Below are 22,086 nucleotides of genomic sequence, written 5' to 3'. Positions count from 1 at the left end.
CATGAGAACACTAAGCTGAGAAGCAGGCTCTGTCCTAGTGAGGACGTTAATGCCAAGAAGAAGAAGAAGACGGGTCGCAATAAAATGCATCTTATTGTAAAATTTCAGACGATTCGTTCTAGAAAATCCCACATGACAAAGTGAATCATGGAAGTGCTCAAGTGGTTCTGCACCCTACCTCTCGCAGTTTACAACATTCATCGAACTTGATCAAAGTTTTCAACAAACGTCAATATTGCATGTGAGTTTATATAAAAAAAAAACACCTTGCAAGGTGCAAGGATCGCGAAGTTAAATGTTATTGACAGGAAAATGTCTGCTAAAACCCATTCAGAATGCCCATTCAGATTGACTTTTTTTTTAACTGTTATTCCGACGTGATGAAAAAAAAAAATGCAAAATCACTCGAATTGCTAAGATATAGTTAAATTTGCAAAACCAAGAGAAATAGAAACAAAGTTCTGAGCGCGAGTCTTAGCGTGCACGTAAACAAACTTACTCTGCATGTTCTCACCAGATCGGAGAGCGAGAGATCAACACTGTCCCTCTAATCACCTGGCAGCACTGGCTCCCATGTGTATCAATGAACAGCATGCCTTACTGGATGCAGCGCACAGCGCAAGTCAATTTTCGGGGGTTGATCTCTCGCCTGGCACCCACCGCGCACGAGATCACCGCGCGTGTGATCTGCATGATGGTCACCAACGACGAACGACGCCGACGACGATCTATGCGATGGAGATTTCTGTAGTGGCCTTTTGACCGCGCTCGGTGCTTTCATTCGCTTTGCGTCCGTCGATCGCTTCGGAGTTGTAGTCTAGTTGCAGTCGTCGCAGCAGAAGTAGAAGTCGGTGACAGATGGCGCGCAAGTGGTCCATCGGATTATAACAACGATCTTCAACGGTACGGACTCGGTCATTTAGCGTTACGTGCTAATGCGGATCGGACGTGTGTAACTTCTCACCTTTTTGGGGGACTGAAGTGCTGTAGTGTTGCATTTCTCAAGTGCTAGAAAAGTGCGTGTGCATCCGAAGAGCTTCCTGGGCGTCACGCGAACATCCAATCCAAAGATTATTTGTTAAGTTTGAGAGTACCGCGATCGAGTGCCCACTAAATTGCATGTGTTACGAAGTTGTGAGCTAACCGCAAGTTAGCAGAGAGTGGGCCCAAAAGCGCGTCGAGTGTTTCTGGCCATTTATCCGAGAGTTTTTTTTTACTGTATCTCGTCATACATGCGTCTTGCCAATCACGCCGATCGCCTTCGTCGTTGAGAGGTGATAATAAATATTACGTAAGAAAGTAAGCCAAATTTTTGGGTCGCGCAGAAGCAAGAGCCGCCTAAAGAGCTCGAAAAGAAGCGGGTGAAACGATAAATGTAAGAAAAGTACCAAAAGGCAAAACAACGCACGTGAACCAACATTACTCAATGAAAGAAGCCTGTTCCGGCCGAAGTCCACACTTCTCTCTCGCGATCGGCTCCGTTTATCATTGAAAGGGTCTTTTCGTCGAGTGGACACCATCCGAAGAACCATCCGAAATGTGCAACGTGATTATGTGAAGGTTTTGCTGCTGCTCGGTGTGATTCATCTCAGCTGATTGCAGTTGCAGCTTGCAGTGTGTGCCGAAAGTGAAACAAAAAATAGGCGAACGAATCTTCGATTGCCACACTGACTGACTGACTGACTGTCTGGCTCTGACCGACCGCCGAAAAGAACTCGCTCTCGGGTGTGAAGAAAACCGCGCCGCAAAACCAGATCGGTGAACAAAAGTTGTGTGTGCCGAAATCATGGCCCCGATTCGATTCGCGTCCCGTGCATTGATCTCGACCGTTGTCCTCGTCGTATTGGTCACCATTTTTGACCGGGCGATTTCGTCTACTGCATCGTCGTCTACTCCGGCGAAGATCGGCAGCTTGAATGGCACCAAGTATCGGTACGATCCTCGTGTTTCCAAAAGGAACCAATCGTGTGCTGGGAAGTATTGTGCCGAAGAAGAAGATGATGACACCGGTGGAATTATTCTGGGTGCTAGCCGAGCCCTTCGGCAGGAGGGTGTCCTGAAGCATACTTCGGTTCTGTATGGACTGATTTCCATCGCTGAGAGGGGTGAACTGTCCGATCGGTGCTATGACGAGCTGCAGCAAATCTCCGAGGGAATTAGGCAGAAGGAAATCTGGGCACTGAAAGGTGAGTTTTGGGGAGGGTGGAAAATTTATTGTTCTATAGAGTGTATACTGTAAATTTGTAATTTTGCAGAGTTTATATCGCAAATTGTGTGAATAGTCAGAAAATAAACCTGATATAAATATCATTGCTACTACATGATGAGGCCCATGTATAATCTCAATGTAACTATTTTGCGGTTACATTTAGCAGTGCACTATGGTCCAGAAAGCAGTTTTACGCGGAAAGATGCATTTTGAGCTTTAGAATGAAACATTAGACGAAAACGGTCTTCTATAAAATTGTTTGTATTAGTTAAACTCGCTATCTCCTTCCGCTTGGAAGTTATGGGGTTCTGCACAAAAGTTAGTCCCTCTCTTTCACTCTTCCATGAAATAAGTAAACAACAAGGCCAGTAAACGTCAAATTCCAATGCAAAGTCAAAACAGTGCAATGCCCAATTGTTGTTTTTCTCACAAAAACATGCCTACTTTAATTGTGAATATCTCTGATTGGGGCAATCATAAAAAATATCTTTTGGCGGCATTCAAAAGACAAAATAAAATTGTATATTATATCAAAAAATAACAGATGTGTTATTTTTGTAACTCTAATGAAATGCCCTGAAAAACAAAGGATTTTAGCAGAAAAACTTCAATACCTTTCGAATTCAAATAAATATCATCAATATTTTTGCATGAAAATTTGCGTTTTGTTAAGTTCTAAAAGTCGTTCCCAGACTACTTTTTTGGCAAAGTTGCTTGAAATTGAATGGTCTACAACTTTGTTGAAGAATGTATAATATAATTTCTACAAATAAGAAAGTTAGTTAAACTATATTTATGAAAATGTGGTCCACCCTAATTTTCAATAACACCAAACAAAGGGCCTAACTAAAACAAACAACTTTGTAGAAGACCGTTTTCGTCTAATGTTTAATTCTAAAGCTCAACATTCATCTTTCCGCGTATAACTGATTCCTGGACCATTGTGCAGTGTGATAAAACAACTTGGTATTTTTTTCCAATTTCTAGAAAAAAATCACATATTCTAGAAAGTTGATCGAAAGTGTTTACGATTTAATGACTTCCCACGGTATTAAGTCAAAATTGCTAAAAATGTCGAATGTGACAAATATGCAGCTATGGGCAGTACAGAGAAGGCACAAACAAAAAGGAGCATTTCAACTTAGGGATGATGTACACATTATTTTACGAAATGTTTGAATATTTCAAATTATCTTCTTCCCCGCCGCCACCCATAGTATATAGTAAATCGAATGCACATCGGTTTCTTTCTCGCAGGAGATCAGTATGCGGCTTGTTTTTTAAATAATCGATGAGGTTAAAAATATTCTATCACTAAAATATTGATTTAATTTCACCATGAAGCTATTTTTTCAATTTTATCGGTAATATTCTAAAACATTGCAATTATGAATGGTACCAAATACGGATCGTTGGCGAGAAAACAAATCAGATTTACATTAGATTTTCATAATCGTCTAATTCGGACGTAGTCTGCGCGGTGCTATTGAATCGTGACACTTTTGAAAAGGGTCGTGATTGGTTCACAAATTTTCAAGAATCGATTATTTTAACAGATTCATTATTAAGCTACCCATAACTATTTCAAATGCTATTTAAGTATTACACAAGTCAAAAACATATATAAATCGTATGAAATTTGAGTAAGCTACGACTTTTTACTGTTTCTGACGTGAAAAGTGGAATTATTCGTCTAATGTTAGTCGAATATAATTAAATACGCCACAAATTTCATAACTCCAAAATCCTAGGTTTTATGCCATCTTGTTATCCTCTTACGACAAATATCATTATTTTAACTCCTTTACATATTCGAGACCTTTGAGCAGAATTCGAATAAAGAGAATGAAAAAGTAGATTTGAGTATTGTTACTGACGAGTTACTGACACTGAAGAGGAAGTGGAAATGCACGTATGTCAAAAAATAAGCAATTAGGGCGAAATTAAAAAGTAACATGCACAAATCTACTTTTTATTTTATATAATTCTCGAAAACTTATTCAAACAGACTCAAGTCAGAAAAATAAACAAACTTACTTAATCGATCCTACGTGTTTTGCAGAGGAAAGTCTACACATTTCGCTCTGAACCAATTTGATTTTTCACTTTTAGAACGTTTAATTTCCGGATTTACAAAATAGCGTAAGTAAGATTTTCAACTTTCCCAACCTTACCACTATTTTGACCGCTCCGTTGCATGGGGAGACAAAATGACTAAACCACAAATCAAAACAAAACACTACTTGAGTCGATTTTACGCTGGTGCAATAACGTCATAAGTAACTGAGTAAAACGACTTATCATTTTGTCATAGAATTTTTGTGAGAAATAATAGAAACTAACTAGTTTTTTTTAATGCGAATGTATTGTATGCAAAATTTAAGCGATGTACGTAAAAATGTTGAAAAGGTGTTTATTTTCACAACAGTTTTGGAAGACAGTTTATGATTATTCTTAATTAACTTCCGAATGAAAGTTACTTGCGTTGATTTGAAAAAGTAATCGAAAATTCATTCGAATACATTGAATTTCCACCTCATGGACCACAATATCGCAGGAAAAGTGATTTGTTGCCTATTCAAAGCATTTTTAACATTTACGTAGGTGATTTGAGTTTTAATTAGCCTGCAAAACGTTCACCAAAAACCACACCTTTTCCGATGTTGTTCTAATTTTATTATTATTATTATATTTTATTTAAGACACTTTACCATTTGTATTTTAATTTTATAGGTCTTTATATTTCCATTGCATTTTTCATACCCAGTGAATCAATTGCTAACCATTTTGCTGCAATTGTTTCTTGTTTCCAAAAATATTATTTCGCAGCAACAGGTTATCGTAACGTGAACAGAATATGACCATTTTTCTCCAGATTGTATCCAGTTTCGCCCATGTTTGTATTAAGTTTCGCCCATGTTTTCTTTGATAAACATGTCCAGAATATTGTGAGACTTCTGATCAAGATTTCATTAGCAATCTGCCTCATTTTTGTAAGAGTTTGACAAACCAGTTTGCAAAAATCTCCTTCAGGATTGTATAGAATTCATGTCCAGTTATCTATGAGAAACCTGTTTATGATTCAATGATTATGATTGTGTCTGAATTTTGTTGGCTTTTTAGAAAGAATTTCTATTTCAACTTTAAAGAGTAGTTATTGATCCTTTGCTCGCGTCACTTGTTCCTGCGGGGGCGGATGATGTGAGCAGGATCAATCATGTCGCGCGTCGCTCGCGTGGCGTGATATGATAGTGTCGCGGATCGAGAATCGGGTTAGTTGTGTTTGATCCTTTGCTCACGTCAAATTATTTATCATGGTCTAATCGCTTATCAAAGTGAATCCTGTGACCCAACGATCCTTCCCATTAACAAACATCCCTCCCAGTAACCTTTGTGGAGATGCAGAGGCAAACACGGTCTCCAAATAGCAAAGGTTACACACTAACATTCCTTCCCCCAATCCCACCTGCATTGGCGTAGGAACAGGGGGGGCCAGCGGGGCCAGGCCCCCTCCAGAACCATCCAGGCCCCCCCCCCCAGAAATTTTGGATGATAATATATATGAAAATTAAAAATAAATAACTAACGTGATTCTGTCGTGAAGAACAACCTTTATAATTAATGAATAAATTTTCTTCAGTGGTTATGGTCTTTTATTTTGTACATCAATAGTGGGAGAACCTCGCTTGTCATACACAGCATCAGTGTGGCGGTTCTGACTTCGGTGAATCGCGCAACAACCGAAATATTAACCATCCGGTTGGCGCTTAATTGGTTACCGATAGAAGGTTGTGTGCGATAAGCGCAATTTTCGACATCTCCATTGCAAAAATTACTGTTATACGGCAGTATTCTGGAAATTCGTGTACAACTCGTATAATGCTCGATAAAATTGATTGAAAAATAAGCAAAATTACTAAAGGAGCTTCTTTGTCAAAAGATATCTGGAATTTTTGGCGTATTCGTTACAGATCTTTTCAAGGAATTTCAACCTAGCCAAGACTTTTAGAAAAGTCCAACAAAACAAGTCATTTTTTCATCCACCGCTAAATTCTTTCTTTGATTACGTATCAATTTTTTAAAATAATTTCTCATGAATAAACTTATTGCTTAAACTCTTGGCTGCGTTTTTCCAATAAAAAGTTTTATATTCTCAAAAATTTTACTATAATCAAATTTCTCATGGAATGTCGAAGAGTGGATTCATAGCTTTTGCTACAAATCTGTCGGAAATAAGTCAAATAATATTGTGCGATTAGTTCATACTTTCAACATGAATTCCTCCTGGAGGATAACCATACCTCCTATGCCTACTTTTTATCCACAAATTGATTCCAGAATTTGTTCCCGGATATGACAAAAAAAAATTGTGGTCTTAATAGATCAAACTTTTTCTTTGAAATTCCTCCAAAAAATAATTGATTCTGTCGTTTTATTCCATATGGTTTCACAAAACCATATATTGAAAATTATATCGCGAAGTTTATCAAAAGTCCTTCATAATTTTATAAAATATACCACAAATTGCGTCACAAATTGTACTATGTTTCTTTCCTGTAAATTCTACTTCAAATAACCGGATTATAAAGGAATTATATACGAAACGTATTTTTGGAATGTCTTTTGCCTTCGAATCTTCAGAGGAAATTTGTTGGAAAACCCCAGGCATACTTTTGCTTCCAAAATTAGCATAGCGGTAAAGAAATCTGCTGACCAACATTTAGCAAAATATCTGGAACCGTTCAAGCTGAACACTTGATCGATAGGTAAGGATATTCCCTAAAACTTGTCTTTACAAAACGTTTTATCAATTGTGCCAATCATGTTTTTTTTGGAATTGAGTTCATGTGCAAATTTTTTACGGAATTCCAATAGGCTTTCTGGCAGAATTCTGTGGAATCCAGAAATCGAAGAAAAAATCCTGCTAGATTTCAAGGAACATTTTTCAAAAAGATTCTGATGATGCTTTTTTCAACTCATTAGAGAGGTTTTACCTATCTTGTATGTATCCATTTCTAGAAGGAAGAATATAAATAATCACTTATCTTTAATTGTTCCGCTATCCATCTGCTGTTTTTTCCTGCTTCGAAATTTTGTCGTCACTCTTCCCTCTACATGACGCTTTCTTGAACAACTTCAACCAACTTTTTTTTTTATACTCTAAAAAGCAACATTTTAAAGAAGAAATTGCAAAAAATTGCAGAATTTTTATGCGTATGGTTACCGATTTCTGAAAGTCCATCAGGAATTCCTCAACAAATTTTCAAAGTACATAATACAAAAAATTCCTCCAAAATATATATTAGGTAAAATCTTACATTACGAATTTTACCATAAGACATCTTTGACAGTATGCTAACGTTAAACTTCTGCAGTTGTACCACAATAGTTAGTTCCTCCAAAAAAGTTTGTTCGAAATTTCTGCAAGTAGGAAGAAACGGTTTTTACATCAATGTGTTCGCCATAATATCATGAAATAGGTACAAATACTTTCAGTTAAAATTCCATCCTTTTTAACGTTAATTGGTTTGGATTTAAAAAAACTGGTAAATATAAACAAAAAAATGTAGAAAATCTCATAAAAACCAACTAAGCTTTTCTGTGAAGTGCACCGTTAAGAATTTCGTTAAAAAGATTCAGAAATTCTACGTTGAACCTTGAATTTTCCGAAAGAATACTTGGTGGAATTACTAACCATATTTTTCGAGAAGTTCGAGAATGAATTTGCAAAATTCTTTAGTAAATGTATTAAAAACTGTCTTCTAAAAATCCCCAGAGGATTCGTTAATGCTGTTTAAAGTAGCAAAATCTCTAGAAAATACTTAGATGGATCTCTGGTGATTTTTTTGGGAGAATCGTAGGACGACATTCCAGAGAAACCAGTAATGTAATTCTCCGACATAATCTCTATACAAATCACAAATTTCGCGGAAGAATTTATGATAGAATACGTACATTTCACTATATACTTTATATGGATGTTTCAATATTGAAAATTTTTCTTAGTTATTTTTGAAGAAATTTTCGAAAAATTTTTTGAAGGAATGCGAGAAGTTTCAATAGAGTTTTGGATTAATTTAATGGAACACTTAGAAAAATTTTCCGTGAAAAACTGCAGATAGTTCTGTGGAGAACTTCTCTGAGGTATCTCGAAAAATATGTTCCCAGTTGAATCTTATTTTGTTGTTTAAGAAATTCTTGTGAAATATTAGGAGGAATCCTTAGAGTAACCTGGATAAATCAATCCTAAATATTTTTTGCTATGATTTTATCAAGCAATCCTTGAAGAATTTCTAAGAGATTTGCTGGAAGATTTGTTTAAGGAATATGAAGAGAAACTTAAGGAAGAATCTCAAAGGCATAGTTGGAAAAACTGTTGGTGAAGAATTCGTGGAAAGAATCCTTACTTGATGATCTTGAATACGGTTTTGATGATTAAAATCGTCATACCATGTTTAATAGTAGTTTTTACATAGAAAATGTGAATTAAACATAAATATGATTCATTGTATTGTTTGATCTATTTAGACTCAGTGTTTCGCTTTGGACATGATTTTTATCTGTTACTTTCATCTTACCAGAGAGGAATTGGAAGCATACCTTCAAATTATATCATGCGGTCGTCAAGCTCATTATCTGTGTGACGAAAGCTTCTAAAACATCAACGATGGCGTGAGATTCTTCACAGGCCTTGTCTCCAGCATACGTCCATATCAAATGATTGGATTGGTTCATACCTGGGTCATTGACTTAAATATATTTTGACTTAAATATATTTTCGAAAAAATGGGTCATTTTGGAGAGCTTTGATTGAACCTTCATATAAGTGTGATAAACTGCTCCGTTTTGCTCAACGCCTATGAGCTAGTATTGATATAAGTTGTCCCTAACCGAAGGAACAAATTTCATCCTCAAAAATCTGTCATAGGCCTCAGTATTTATTTTTTACTCAACTTAATAAAAAAATAAAGGCATATCAAACCTATAAAACGCAAATGCCCTCAAAACTATGACCCTGGCAAAAAAAAATTATCGTGACCATGAAAAACACGTTCTCCAAGAACTACTCCATCCTCAAATACCAAACAAACTAATATTTTCAACAATAAAGTGTGATTTTTGAAGGTGGAAAGTTTATCACCAGAGTGTACGACAATCAGACGCTGTTTCTAGCTTTGGGCGGTTTTTTAACTTCTTTGCTCTATTACATTATTTAGGACAGTAAGAAAAATATGACAAAAATTGTCCTGGATAGCGAAGCCATGTCAGAATATGCTACAATAATCAAAAATTACATTTACTAGCAAAAACTATGAAAATAACGCTTGTAGATGCTGTAATCACGTTCGAACAATTTTCGCATTTTTTTATGGGCCATGATGTAGAGGGCCTTCATGGAAAAATGATTTAAATTCTGAATTCTACAAGAGATTCTTTTAAGCAATTTGATACAGATGTTTCGAGAAATTTTGTGGTAATATCAGGAAGCATAAAGAAACTTCAGGAAAAAATCTGTCCAATAATAACTATTAATCCCAGAAATGATTTCCAGTGGGAATCCCTGGAATAACTCAGTGAAAACAGGTAATGTAATTATTGGAAAATGCGTTGGAAAAGTACGGAAACCATTCATGATGAAATATCCGATACCTGAAAAAATTATGGAAGAATAAAAAAGGGATATTCCTCATGTGTTCTTTAGAAGAATTTTTGAAGGGTTTTTTTTTCTACTGGATTAGACAGAAAATGAGTATTTTCCGTATTGAAAATTGAATCATTGTGCAGCGATATGAAACAAAATCACAAACAAATATAATCAATTCAAATCTAAGAAAATCACGAAGTTTGTTAAAATCGTGATTATTGCGACCGACATTATTTCTGTAAACCTAGAGTTTTCTAGGCCCCCCCTAGGCCCCCTCCAGAAAAAAATCCTAGCTACGCCAATGCCCACCTGACTGCAAGGACGTGGCCGGCGCCGTTATTGACCCTGTATAAATAGAGGCACTGAATTATGCACACTGAAGAAGAGTATGGCCAATCCCAGCCGAACTTCTAGTTGATTATTTGTGCATTTTCAATGACCTCGGTCAATCACGGAATAGCAACCATTGATATGTGTAGTCAGTCTAAGCTAAGCTAAGAATTTCTGTTTCAACTTTAAAGTGATTCAGTTTTTTTAAAGTAAAAACGTTATGAAAGGATTTTTTCTAGTAAATCTTTGAAAATTTATCAATTTAACGAAAAAAATTGTGTTCTTCTTCTTTTTGACATCAAAGTCCTCACTGGGACAGAGCCTGCTTCTCAGCTTAGTGTTGTTGTGAACACTTCCACAGTTATTAGCTGAGAGCTTTCTTTGCCAAAGTTACCATTTTCGCATTCGTATATCGTGTGGCAGGTACGATGATACAGTAAGCCCAGGGAAGTCAAGGCAATTTCCATTACGAAAAGATCGTGGACCGACCAGAAGTCGAACCCAGACACCTTCAGCATGACTTTGCTTTGAAGCCGCAGATTCTAACATCTTGGCTAAGGAAGGCCCCAATGTACGTTTGTGTGCGTGTTGCGGCGTTAGTCGATTGGGCGTATTGTGAGCGTCACTAAGCGCAGGTTCAATTCCCGCTCCAGTCAAATGAAACTTTACGTCAAACGAAAAAAAAAAAATCACTGGGCTACTGAGTGTTTCATGTTGTCCGTTGCCTAGCGTTAGTGATTATTTAGTCTGTGCAGTTCTTGGCTAAGACGATGTAGCTTGTTTTTTTTTAAATAGATCTTAGTCTAGTGATATTTTTTTTCAGAACATCACTGCTGGAGCAAAAGTTTCTTTTTGGTAATCGTCATATCATCATATTATAGTTACATATGGGTCAATAATCTGACACTTAATAAAAGCTACTGGAACAAATCTACAGTCAGTAGATTGAAGATGGAGAGTCCAGAGTATCTTGTAAGGGTCCTTGAAGTTTGGCTGCTGTTGGTCCTGTGACAGAAACAACACAGTCGTCTGCAAGCTGTCTTAATAGACTGATTCTTAAACAAACATGTTTTAAAACTCAATGGGGCAGATAGCTCTTTCAGAATTACAACTTCTTTGGGTCCTCCACCAGCTGGCACAATCAGTTTGAAGTTCGTATGGAGTATTCGTTTCAAATATATTGAAAATTTATCCTATGTCATTGTTTCGTTCCGTATACTAGTTTATCGCGTGCAATTGAGCATAGATTGACAATAACACTAGTTGATACCATAAAGAATATAATTGCAGAAGTATTTAGGTTTAAGCTAATTTTCATTAACATTTCAGTTGTTGAAAGTTTTGCTCAAATCAACATTCCCGTACAGTCACATATATGCATGCACCTTGTGAAGCAGCTCGCCCAGCGTCGTAGGCGGCAATGATGCGATTAGTGACTATTACCAAGCTCTGTTAATGAAATGCAAATCAATATTGCTTAAACTTAACTAATCTACTTCAGAGAGCAAAACCAACAACTTTATCAACTTTAAATGATTAGATTAATTTCGATACAGCCTTCTGCAATATTGTTCATCATGGTATCAAGTAGTGTTTTTGACATTTTTCTTCTTCTTCTTGGCATTAACGTTCTCACTGGGACAGAGCCTGCTTCTCAGCTTAGTGTTCTTATGAGCACTTCCACAGTTATTAACTGAGAGCTTTCTTTGCCAAAGTTACCATTTTCGCATTCGTATATCGGTGGCAGGTACGATGATACTTTATGCCCAGGGAAGTCAAGGAAATTTCCACTGCGAAAAGATCCTGGACCGACCGGGTATTGAACCCAGACTCCTTCAGCATGGCTTTGCTTTATAGCCGCGGACTCTAACCACTCGGCTAAGGAAGACCCAAAAAAAAAACATGACGTTGAACGCGATTAACAATTTTCCTCAATCAAACAGTAGACGATGAACTTATATGTTTGAGCTGAAAATCCCATATCAACTTCAATTTTGCCACCTCATGGAACCTCTCCCATACTGAGCTGGGCCAGTCTACTGTCTTAACGAGCAATTTTCCATGAGACAGTCATCGATGTCTCTCAAGTAAAAATTCAAAGAAAGAGACTCAGACATGAGCCCTCGAGGAGACCCATGCAGCTAATTCGTGAAACTGTCAAGTTGCCATATGAATAAAACTCATATGCTTCTCGGTCAACAAATTTTACAAAAAAAAATGTTCAAAAGTGATGAAAGGTCACTTGCGTGGAGTTTGTCTGAAAGGACATCGATACAAACTGAGTCAAAAGCACACTTAATATCCAAAAACACTCAACCCATCTGCTACTTTTGGGCAAAGGTAAGTTGAATTTCTGAAGATAGCTGCCCAAGACAGTCGTTCGTTCCTTTAGTGCATGTACTTCCCATGTAATTTTAAAATCTATGAAATGCATTAGCAATTGAAGCATTCAAATCAAAATACAGCCTTACAGTAAGAACATAGCTATTTGGATAATTTTTTTTCTATTATGCTTTTTAATTAATGATAATAACCTTTAAATATTTTCAAGGGACGGGATTCTCTCTTCGAAGGAATTTTTATCGCAATTGTAGTTGGCGTAGCAACAAACTTCTATTCTATCAACGATAAGCTATATCAATGAGCCGACCCATGCGTAACATCCATTAAAACGAGCGTTCTAATGAAAAACTTCCAACGGGTCATTTGCATCACGCACGTTGCCTAGATGGCGTAAGGATTTTTGTTTGCCGAAATGATTGACGCCTCGTAGAACTTGTTATCGTGTCTCTAGGAGGCATGGAATTGTGTAATCCCAGTATGAGGTGATTTTTGGGATTTAGTTAACGAAAATTTACCTATGAATAATATAGGCTTGTTTGCTTATATACACCCAATTGGCTGCAATGTTTGAATTTTGTACGACATTCCCCAGAATGACGTTCCCCACAATGATGATCCCCAGAATGGGACATTCCCCAGAAAAAAAAAAACAAAGAGATTTTTGGGCTGTTAAAATCCAGATAAATGGTTACTATTTACTATATAGTAAACACATTTAACTGAAAAATTCGAGGAAAACCAAATTATAGTGCATACAGACTACGTTATTTTGAAGCTATAAGGTTTTACTGTAAAAGGAAATTATCAAAGACAATAGAAATTTTCTAGTGTACGTAATATCGTAATTAAGAGAAATTTTCTAGTGTAGTGTAATTACTTACGAAGACAATAAACCTAGGAAGAACAGAATATGTTCAAATGAATTTATTATGTACATATGAAGAATATTACACTAATATAAAACACCCTTTGGAAATACAATTAGAAAGAACAGTAAATTTTAAAAGAAGGAAGAATAATTATGAAAACAAAAAAACCAATAGCTTGGGTCAAGTTTGATCATAAAACTGAACGGTTGTGCTACTTTTCTCCGAATAGCCCAAGGTATTTATAAGGGAGGTAATGTAATCTGTCATTTATAGCATTCCATCATATTGGAAAAAATATTTGACAGCTGGCAAGTTTGTGTTGCTCCATCAGGTCAGCAAGCCATGAGATCCTAGCAACTTTTTCCCCTCAATTTGTATTTTTTCGTGAACGTCAATCAACAACCAAGTGTAGAACTTTATACTTTCAACTTGTTTCGGTAAATTCGTTAAATAACCTAAATGACTTTGGACCAGTAAAATCAAAAGAAATAATTCATTATGATGACAATATGAGAATTAGGTTGGAAAAAGCCACAAGCAACTTAAATGAAAACCACATTCGTCATTGTTTTAGCTGTCCTTTTGTCGTCGACATAAAGAGATTATGGATTTTTCCTCAACCTCTGTTTTTTTTTGAAGAAATATATAATGAAGGTGTACTCATTTACACAATTCCTGTAACTTAAAGTTTCTTTTCTAACATAAAGTTTTTATTCGTACACTTTCAACACAATAATTGAATGAATTATTCATAAATATCACTGGAATTTCACGAGTATATCACAACTCTTCATAATAATTAGCAAATGCTTTGTTTGCCCCAATTCCCATCTTCAAAACGCACGTTGTGGAGAAGCATCTGAAATTGATGAATTTATTAAGTTTTCTATAGTACATAGTACGGAGGATAATCCGTAATTGAAACTGTCCTTTTCGAGCCGAACAAATCTTGAACTGCGCTACGCAATCGCCTGTGTCATCCTCATATTAGGAATTTGTTTTATTTCCAAATAATTTCTCGCGCTGTGGAATAACAGCATCCTGAAACAGAACAATTGAATTAATACTTACACCTAATCTGAGGAATAAATTTATTTTTTACCTGTATTCTGAAACTTTCGTTGGTATCTGCAGAAAATGTTCCTTTCGAATTTTCAACACGTAATAATAAATATTACGGCACTATGGAGACGATAACAACCGATGGAGGGGTTTGATGCGTTATCAAACTCGCTAGCTCGCCGTCTCGCCAGCTGTCATTTTCCTCCCCTCGCTGTTTTCCACGCCCCGCATCCATTGACTGCTTAGATTGTTGTACCTGTACCTTAAAGGTACCTTGGAATAGCCTAGTTCCCCGAAAAGTTTTAAGCTCTCATAATTGTCATAATTTTATGTGTTTCAAGGTGGTGAACGAACCGGTCAGAATATGCACCCTTCTTTACTTGATTTGCGGTTGTTTCGAGTTTCACCAACATCGGCATTTTTGGCAAAATGTACTGACATATTTAGTCGAGGATAACCTTGTAATCTACATTATCTTCTTCTTTTTAATGCTTATCATTTTTCTAGTTCAGTACCCAGTCCCTAAAGACTATTTTTGCACCTGTCTGAACTGCATCACTTTTCTATAAAAACGAGCCACAGAAAAAAATTGAAAATTTTTTTTTTTTCAAACATTTCAGCATTGAGTTGAATTATTATAATTATTTTTCTCAATCAAGAGAACGTTTTCGAAAATGCCTGGGAGACTGATTTGGAAGAAGTGAGAACTATTATTAAAAAATTCAAAAATATGAAAGCTCCTGGCGATGATGGAATTTTCTACATCCTCATCAAGAAACTTCCAGAAAGTTGTTTATCATTTTTAGTAGATATATTTAACAAATGTTTTCAATTAGCATATTTTCCTGACAATTGGAAAATGCTAAGGTTGTTCCAATTTTAAAACCAGACATGACATGACCAGACCTGCAGAAGCTTCTAGCTAACGTCCAATCAGTTTGCTTTCCTCCATCAGTAAACTTTTTGAAAAGGTTATTTTGAACAGAATGATGGCCCACATCAACGGAAATTCAATTTTTGCCAATGAACAGTTCGGATTCCGCCATGGACATTCGACCACTCATCAACTTTTACGTGTAACAAATTTGATCCGTTCCAACAAATCTGAAGGCTACTCTACTGGTCTTGCTCTTCTAGAAATAGAAAAAGCATTCGACAGTGTTTGGCATGAAGGCTTGATCGTAAAATTAAAAAACTTTAATTTTCCAACATGCATTGTTAGAATAATTCAAAGTTATTTGTCAAATCGTACACTTCAGGTTAATTATCAGAACTCCAGGTCTGAAAAACTTCCTGTAAGAGCTGGTGTTCCTCAAGGCATTTCGAGACCAATATTATACAATATTTTCACATCTGACTTACCTGAGCTACCTCAGGGATGTCAAAAATCCTTGTTTGCGGATGACACAGGCCTCTCCGCCAAAGGACGAAGCCTGCGTGTCATCTGTAGTCGATTGCAAAAAAGTTTGGATATATTTTCTTCATACTTGCAAAAATGGAAGATTTCTCCTAATGCTTCCAAAACTCAACTAATAATATTCCCACATAATCCAAAAGCTCTTTATTTGAAACCTTCAAGTAGACATGTTGTCACGATGAGAGGGGTCCCAATAATTGGTCAGATGAAGTTAAATATCTAGGGCTCATGCTAGATAAGAATTTAACTTTCAAAAATCACATTGAGGGCATTCAAGCCAAATGTAATAAATATGTAAAATGTCTCTATCCCCTTATTAATATAAATTCAAAACTTTGTCTTAAGAACAAGCTTTTGATATTCAAACAAATTTTCAGGCCAGCCATGTTGTATGCTGTACCAATATGGACTAGCTGTTGTAATACCAGGAAGAAAGCTCTGCAGAGGATTCAAAATAAAATTTTGAAAATGATTCTGAGGCTTCCTCCCTGGTATAGTACCAATGAGTTACATAGAATATCCAATGTGGAAACATTGGAACAAATGTCAAATAAAATAATAAATAATTTCAGGCAAAAATCGTTACAATCTTCTATTGCCACGATTAATGCGTTATATGTTTAGGTTAAGTTAGGTTTAGTATATTCAAAGCGTTTTTTTTCTCTTATAAGCAGGTGAATTCAACTCACCTGTAAAAAATCTGAACTGCAACGGCAAATGAAATGTTATATGTTGTTAACAAAATGTTAATAAAAGCTAGCCACATCATTTTGCCGATACTGATTGATGGAATGATTTGATTTAATATTTCAGGCTACAACATTTAATTAAGATTCATGAAGTTACAATGTCCTTCAATTGCCATAAATAGCATTGAACTTCGCGAAAGCCGCTTCAGTAAGTAGCCTGCCAAACGTTTTTGAATCGCAGGAAAAATTTCAGGAGAATGTTGTCATATGAGTAAACTAATTGGGTGCATAAGCAATTCTGCTTTTTCAACATTTTCTTAAAGTACATAAATCTGGAGTTATGTAAAAGTTCAGTGCTTCATTTTGGAAGATCTTGTCAAAAATTGTATTGAATTTCAGTGCTACTAAGAGTTCCGCCCTATATTGTCATAGAATCCTGCCTATTTTTGCGTAAAAATCCTACCCAAGACATTGTAAGACTTCTTTCAAGGATTCTTCTTAGTATTGAGATAGGTTCATGCTCAGGATTTTATGAATTCTCTCCTCCCTCTCGTTAGTTTCAGTAATAATGTGTCTAGCCAATATGACCTTTTCACAACCTTCACAACCAATTCCAGCTGATTAATTATTTACTATCGGGTCAATAGAAAGCTACGTGAAACAATGAGTTGATATCTTGGATGATACTCGATCAGACAAACAAGCTTTAAATTGTTTAAAAAGCTTTTTTGTCTGATTGATTTTTGATGAAGTTCTCCATTGACCCGATAGTAAATAATTAATCCGCTGGAATTGTTCAATATGTAGTATTATTATGCACTGCGCTCATGAGGAAGAAGATTATCTGAACTAGGCACCTAATTAATAATAAAATTACAAAAAAAAACAAATCACAACATTGGAATGAAAATTCTTGACATTTCAATCAACAAACGCTAAAGATTGCCTTCTAAGAACAAACGATAAAATCTGTAGGCAAAAAATGTCAAATCTGAATCACCCCTTGTTGTTTATAGCAAGCGCGTAAAAGGTGGATATAAAACATTTGTTGCATTTATCTTTGCATGAAATTTAAAGTATTATTTATTAAAGAGTCTAGTACACGACACTCAAGACGGCCTTACATTTGAGAACGAAATACGTGTATCTGTCAATGGATACAAATTGCAGTGGAATTAAATGGTATAGTACTAAATTCGGATTTTCATCTACTTCTAGGTATACCACTGAACGAGTCGAAGATTCATTATCATTATTTATCAAACTTTTCAGTGATCTTTCCACCAAGCAGTTAAATAGGAATTCAACTTTCATTTAAAATATAATATAACGTGACATTCAACACAATAAAATTATGAATAAATTCACTTTTCCAACTCTATGCATAGTTCTTCGTATCTCTTATATGGGGAAATACAATAATCTTTATGCATCTTAAACATTATGAACCTTGTTGATCAACATTGTTTAACATATGAAGTTTGATTTCTGTGAAAAATTCAGCAAACAAATTGCTATACAAGCTGGTAAACTTCCATGCAAGTTGGTTGCAATAGTCAAATTCCACATTTTCAACTGCCAATACAGGTATGTTCCGTTTTTATCAACACGATCGGCAATTTTCAGTTGATAAAAACGGAACCGTGATAAAAACGGAATAATTTTCTTAGACAAAACAATTTTGAAAATAAAATTGCAGTTTTGTCAGATTCTCATCATATAAATGCACAGTATCAATACTTAGGAGCTGTCATGAGCATTTATATTGTTTATTCCTATGGGTTCGTAATGAAAGTTAATTGCATATTCCTATCAATCAATATGATTTTGTAATAAATCAATAATAGATTTAGTTTTCTTCATCAGAATTTCAATAAGTGTAATGTAGAATATTAAAACGATAATCACATAATTGTCCTTCGTATCATATTTGTAAAAATAATTTTCAAGGAAGTGGGTCAAGCTGATCATTGTTTTTCAAGAAATATTGAACAAGAAACAACTTCTTTTCCACTTTTTATACTCCAAATCCTGCTTCTTCTTCCATTTGGAATTACATCCCAACTGAAAAAGAGCCTTCTTCTCAGCTCAGTGTATTTTTAAACTCTTACGCAGTTATCAACTGAGAGCTTTTTTGTCAAGGTACATATTTTGCATTTTTGTCAACACCAGGAGCAGGGATGCACTAATCGCTAATCTAGAACAGCGCCACCATTGCTTTTTAGCTTTACGTTAGAATACAAAGAGACTGGCAATAAACTAATCTAAATTTCTAGTTTTTTTAAAGTAAAAATATTTTTTGCAATTACTCATCGTAATAGGCTGTTTTTCAATTCGCCAATCTGTCATGAAACGGCTTAGTTTCCTGCAGAGCGGGAAAAGTCATTACGCAACTGAAACCACTGCTTTAATGATTCATTACGCAACGCTTTCTCATTACGCAACTGTTTTGAATTGCGTAGGGAATCATAACAACACAATTTTTCAGAAATTGTAAATTAATGGTGAATTCATTCCGATATAATTTCTGATACCCTCAAGTGGTCTTCTCCGAAATTGCAAAAAATGTACACAACACAACAGTTGCAGAACTCGATTTTTACAGTATTCGCCGTAATTACGACTCGTGCTGTAAAAATCACCATTCTGCAACTTATTCCGTAAACTAATAATTAGATACTAGTGGTCCCGTCAAACTTCGTTTTGTCATCAAGTAGGCTGCTGAAATAGTAGTTTACTCAACAAGTTGTAGAATAATGATTACTAAATGAATTACTACGGGTGCTGTAAAAATCGAGTTCTGCAACGAGTTGCGTGCAACATTTTTTTGCAATTTCGTTGAAGACCACTTTAAGGTATCAGAAACCATATCAGAATGCATTCACTATTATATTGAAATTTCTGAAAATTGTTATGTAATGATTCATTACGCAACCCAAAACAGTTGCGAAATGAAAAAGCGTTGCGTAGTATTCGTTACGCAACTGATTACAGTTGCGTAATGGATCATTACCGCACTGCATAAGTCAGTGCAGGAAAGTAGGCCGTTTCATGACAGATTGGCGGGTTGAATAACAGCATATTACGATGAGAAATTGCAAAAAATGATTTAAAATCTCTCATATAAAAGGTACACAGATTAGTTTTCAGTTGTTTTTCCAGCTATTCTAGAGAATTTTCCAAATCGTTTCCTTCACTCAAATACGTAGGAACATTTGACCAATGCAACAGAGAAATAATCATATAATTCAAACAAACACCATTCCATTTTTAATTTTTATGAAAGTTCATCAAAACCACAACTCTAGAACAAGCATTACCAAAGTAGATCTTTTTGGTAAGAAACTCTTTTGTAAAGTTTTATGAATAAGCGTATAGCTGTTGATATAAGACTCCTAATTAACCTTATAGTCTCCATTAGGGAAGGGGTTCATGTCTGCTCAAGATTCCAGTTAATTTGGGATTGTAACGTGCGTGACGTGGGAACGTCCGGTATCAACACTTTCTCAAATTGTCAGTCATTTCATCCCTTAAGATGGTAAAGATGCAAACTTATTATAGGGAGAATCCAAAATTTTCTATAGATTGCTTAGTTTTGCTGTACCTCTTCCCCTACCCTTTGACAGGATCTAATCAATGACTGTTTTCTATAACTTATACAATGCTATCGAGTTTTAGAGATAGAAGATAATGTCTAAAATATGACGAAGTCGACAGTCTTATCAAAAACAAACATGTTCCTTGCCGTTTCCCAAACATTCTTAAGTTCATTCCCAAGTGCACTCCTTATAAAGAAGAACTGAACATATATGGGATCGTCCATTTATCATGTAAGAGGTTATGGAGCCCCTCTTCCATCCTGAGATATCTTACGTGCCATACAATTTTTTTTATTTTATTTTCATTAAAAAAAAACATCATAGGGAGAGGAAGGACGAAAAACTGTCAAAATTGTCCTACGTAATTAAAGGACAGCCCCTATGTCTATCAACTATTCATAGAAAATTCTTTGATGACATGTTATATAAGAAAACGGAGAGGTCTCTGCAACTCTCTTAGGTACGTACTCAACTAATCACAAATTTCAGTTGTTGCTAGGACGTGGCCAGAGCAACTCTCGATTGTTAATGGGATGGGTTAATCTTGTTCAGCAGACCATGCTAAGTTTGAAAACTCCAATTGATTAGTGGATAAGAAGGAGTCAAACCTTATTGAATCATTTATGACCTGATACCTACTATGTATCGTAGGTGCTCAACATTAACATAATGTTGAAAATTCAACTCTGAGGCTATTGAAAAGCATTTAAATTGCTTCAAAATAAGCTTTAAGTTTGTTTTCTAAGCATTTAGAAATAAAAATATATAAAAAAAATATGTGTTGATAAAAACGGAATAATTTGTTGACAAAATCGGAGCGTGGCAAAATCGGAACGTGATAAAAACGGAACATACCTGTATCCCAAAAACTAAACATGCTATAATATTTCAGAGAACGGCAACACTTTTTCAGCTTATATTTTTTTATGAAAGATTTGTTGAACAGAAGATGTAATCTGCCTTGAAGAAACGATAAACATACATACACAATATTGTCATTAGAAGTCAGTCTGAGTCAGAAGCTGAAATTCCCACGAGTAGTAAGCAACCATGGGTCGAAACTTTCAAGTATTCTGTAAACTTCTAGAAATGGTCGATAAATTCGGTGTTAATTTAGAGACGATTAGAGGTGACCTCCAACCTCGATATGGAAACAAAAAAAAATCGTCGATCGCTAAAACAAACTATACGATCAACATGATGCAACATACACATAGCGTTGATCGTTGATCAACGGTGGCAATCTCTTGAGCACAATAACACCGCCACTGGCAGGCTTTTGCCACAAACGTCTTCGTCTTCGTCCAAAACCTCAAGGCTGCTGCTGCTGCTGCTGCGGGTGCTAATATGCACACATGGCCTACTGCGAATGTCGTTTTTCAAACAAAAGTTCTGCCTGTCTTCGGTGGGCTGCTGTTTGAGGAATGTCTGCCAGTAGGGTCACTGCAATGATCATTATCATTATCGTCGTGCCATTTTTGTATCGGAGACGAAGAATGTCAATAGCAGCATTGATCGATTATCTCTTGCCAGTGACCTCTAGGAGGCGTATGGCCAAATGTTTCGGGGAACCAGTTTTGTTTTGCCTACTGTATTGTGCAGTTTGGTGTGATTATCTATACGTATTTGGCTATGAATAGATTTGTTCCAGGCAAAATTTGCAATCTTCAAACTGTTGAGTATTGCTCAAATATTTCCTATCTTGGACGGAGCCAAATATTGCCACATGTCTTGAGGTGCGCTGTTTTGCAGTCAATCACTCACCTTCATCAAAAGGTTTTCCGAGTGTCCCGCCTCTGACGATGATGATGAAACGAGTGTCGATATGAGTAGTTGGTAGATTGCAAACACAAACCAATCACCACGTGGCACAAAGTGCAATCGTCAGGGTGGCATGCCGAAGTAAAAAGCGGCGGCTCTTTC

The 22,086-nt window shown here is 35.9% G+C and overlaps 1 protein-coding gene across 1 annotated transcript in view; it reads left to right on the top strand.

Annotated features, from left to right (window-relative positions):
- The first annotated feature begins 743 nt into the window (after nt 1-743).
- LOC5579031 overlaps nt 744-22,086 on the top strand; it is an 83,773-nt gene continuing 62,430 nt past the window's right edge. The window contains exon 1 of the mRNA XM_001664160.2: nt 744-2,186. Within this exon, the coding sequence (XP_001664210.1) occupies nt 1,787-2,186 (400 nt within the window). The 5' untranslated portion in view covers nt 744-1,786. The remainder of the gene's footprint in view (nt 2,187-22,086) is intronic.

Source organism: Aedes aegypti, chromosome 2 (assembly GCF_002204515.2).
Source record: "Aedes aegypti strain LVP_AGWG chromosome 2, AaegL5.0 Primary Assembly, whole genome shotgun sequence".
Lineage (NCBI taxonomy): Eukaryota > Metazoa > Arthropoda > Insecta > Diptera > Culicidae > Aedes > Aedes aegypti.
Note: the sequence above shows the minus strand (reverse complement) of the source record. Positions and strands in the feature narration are given on the sequence as shown.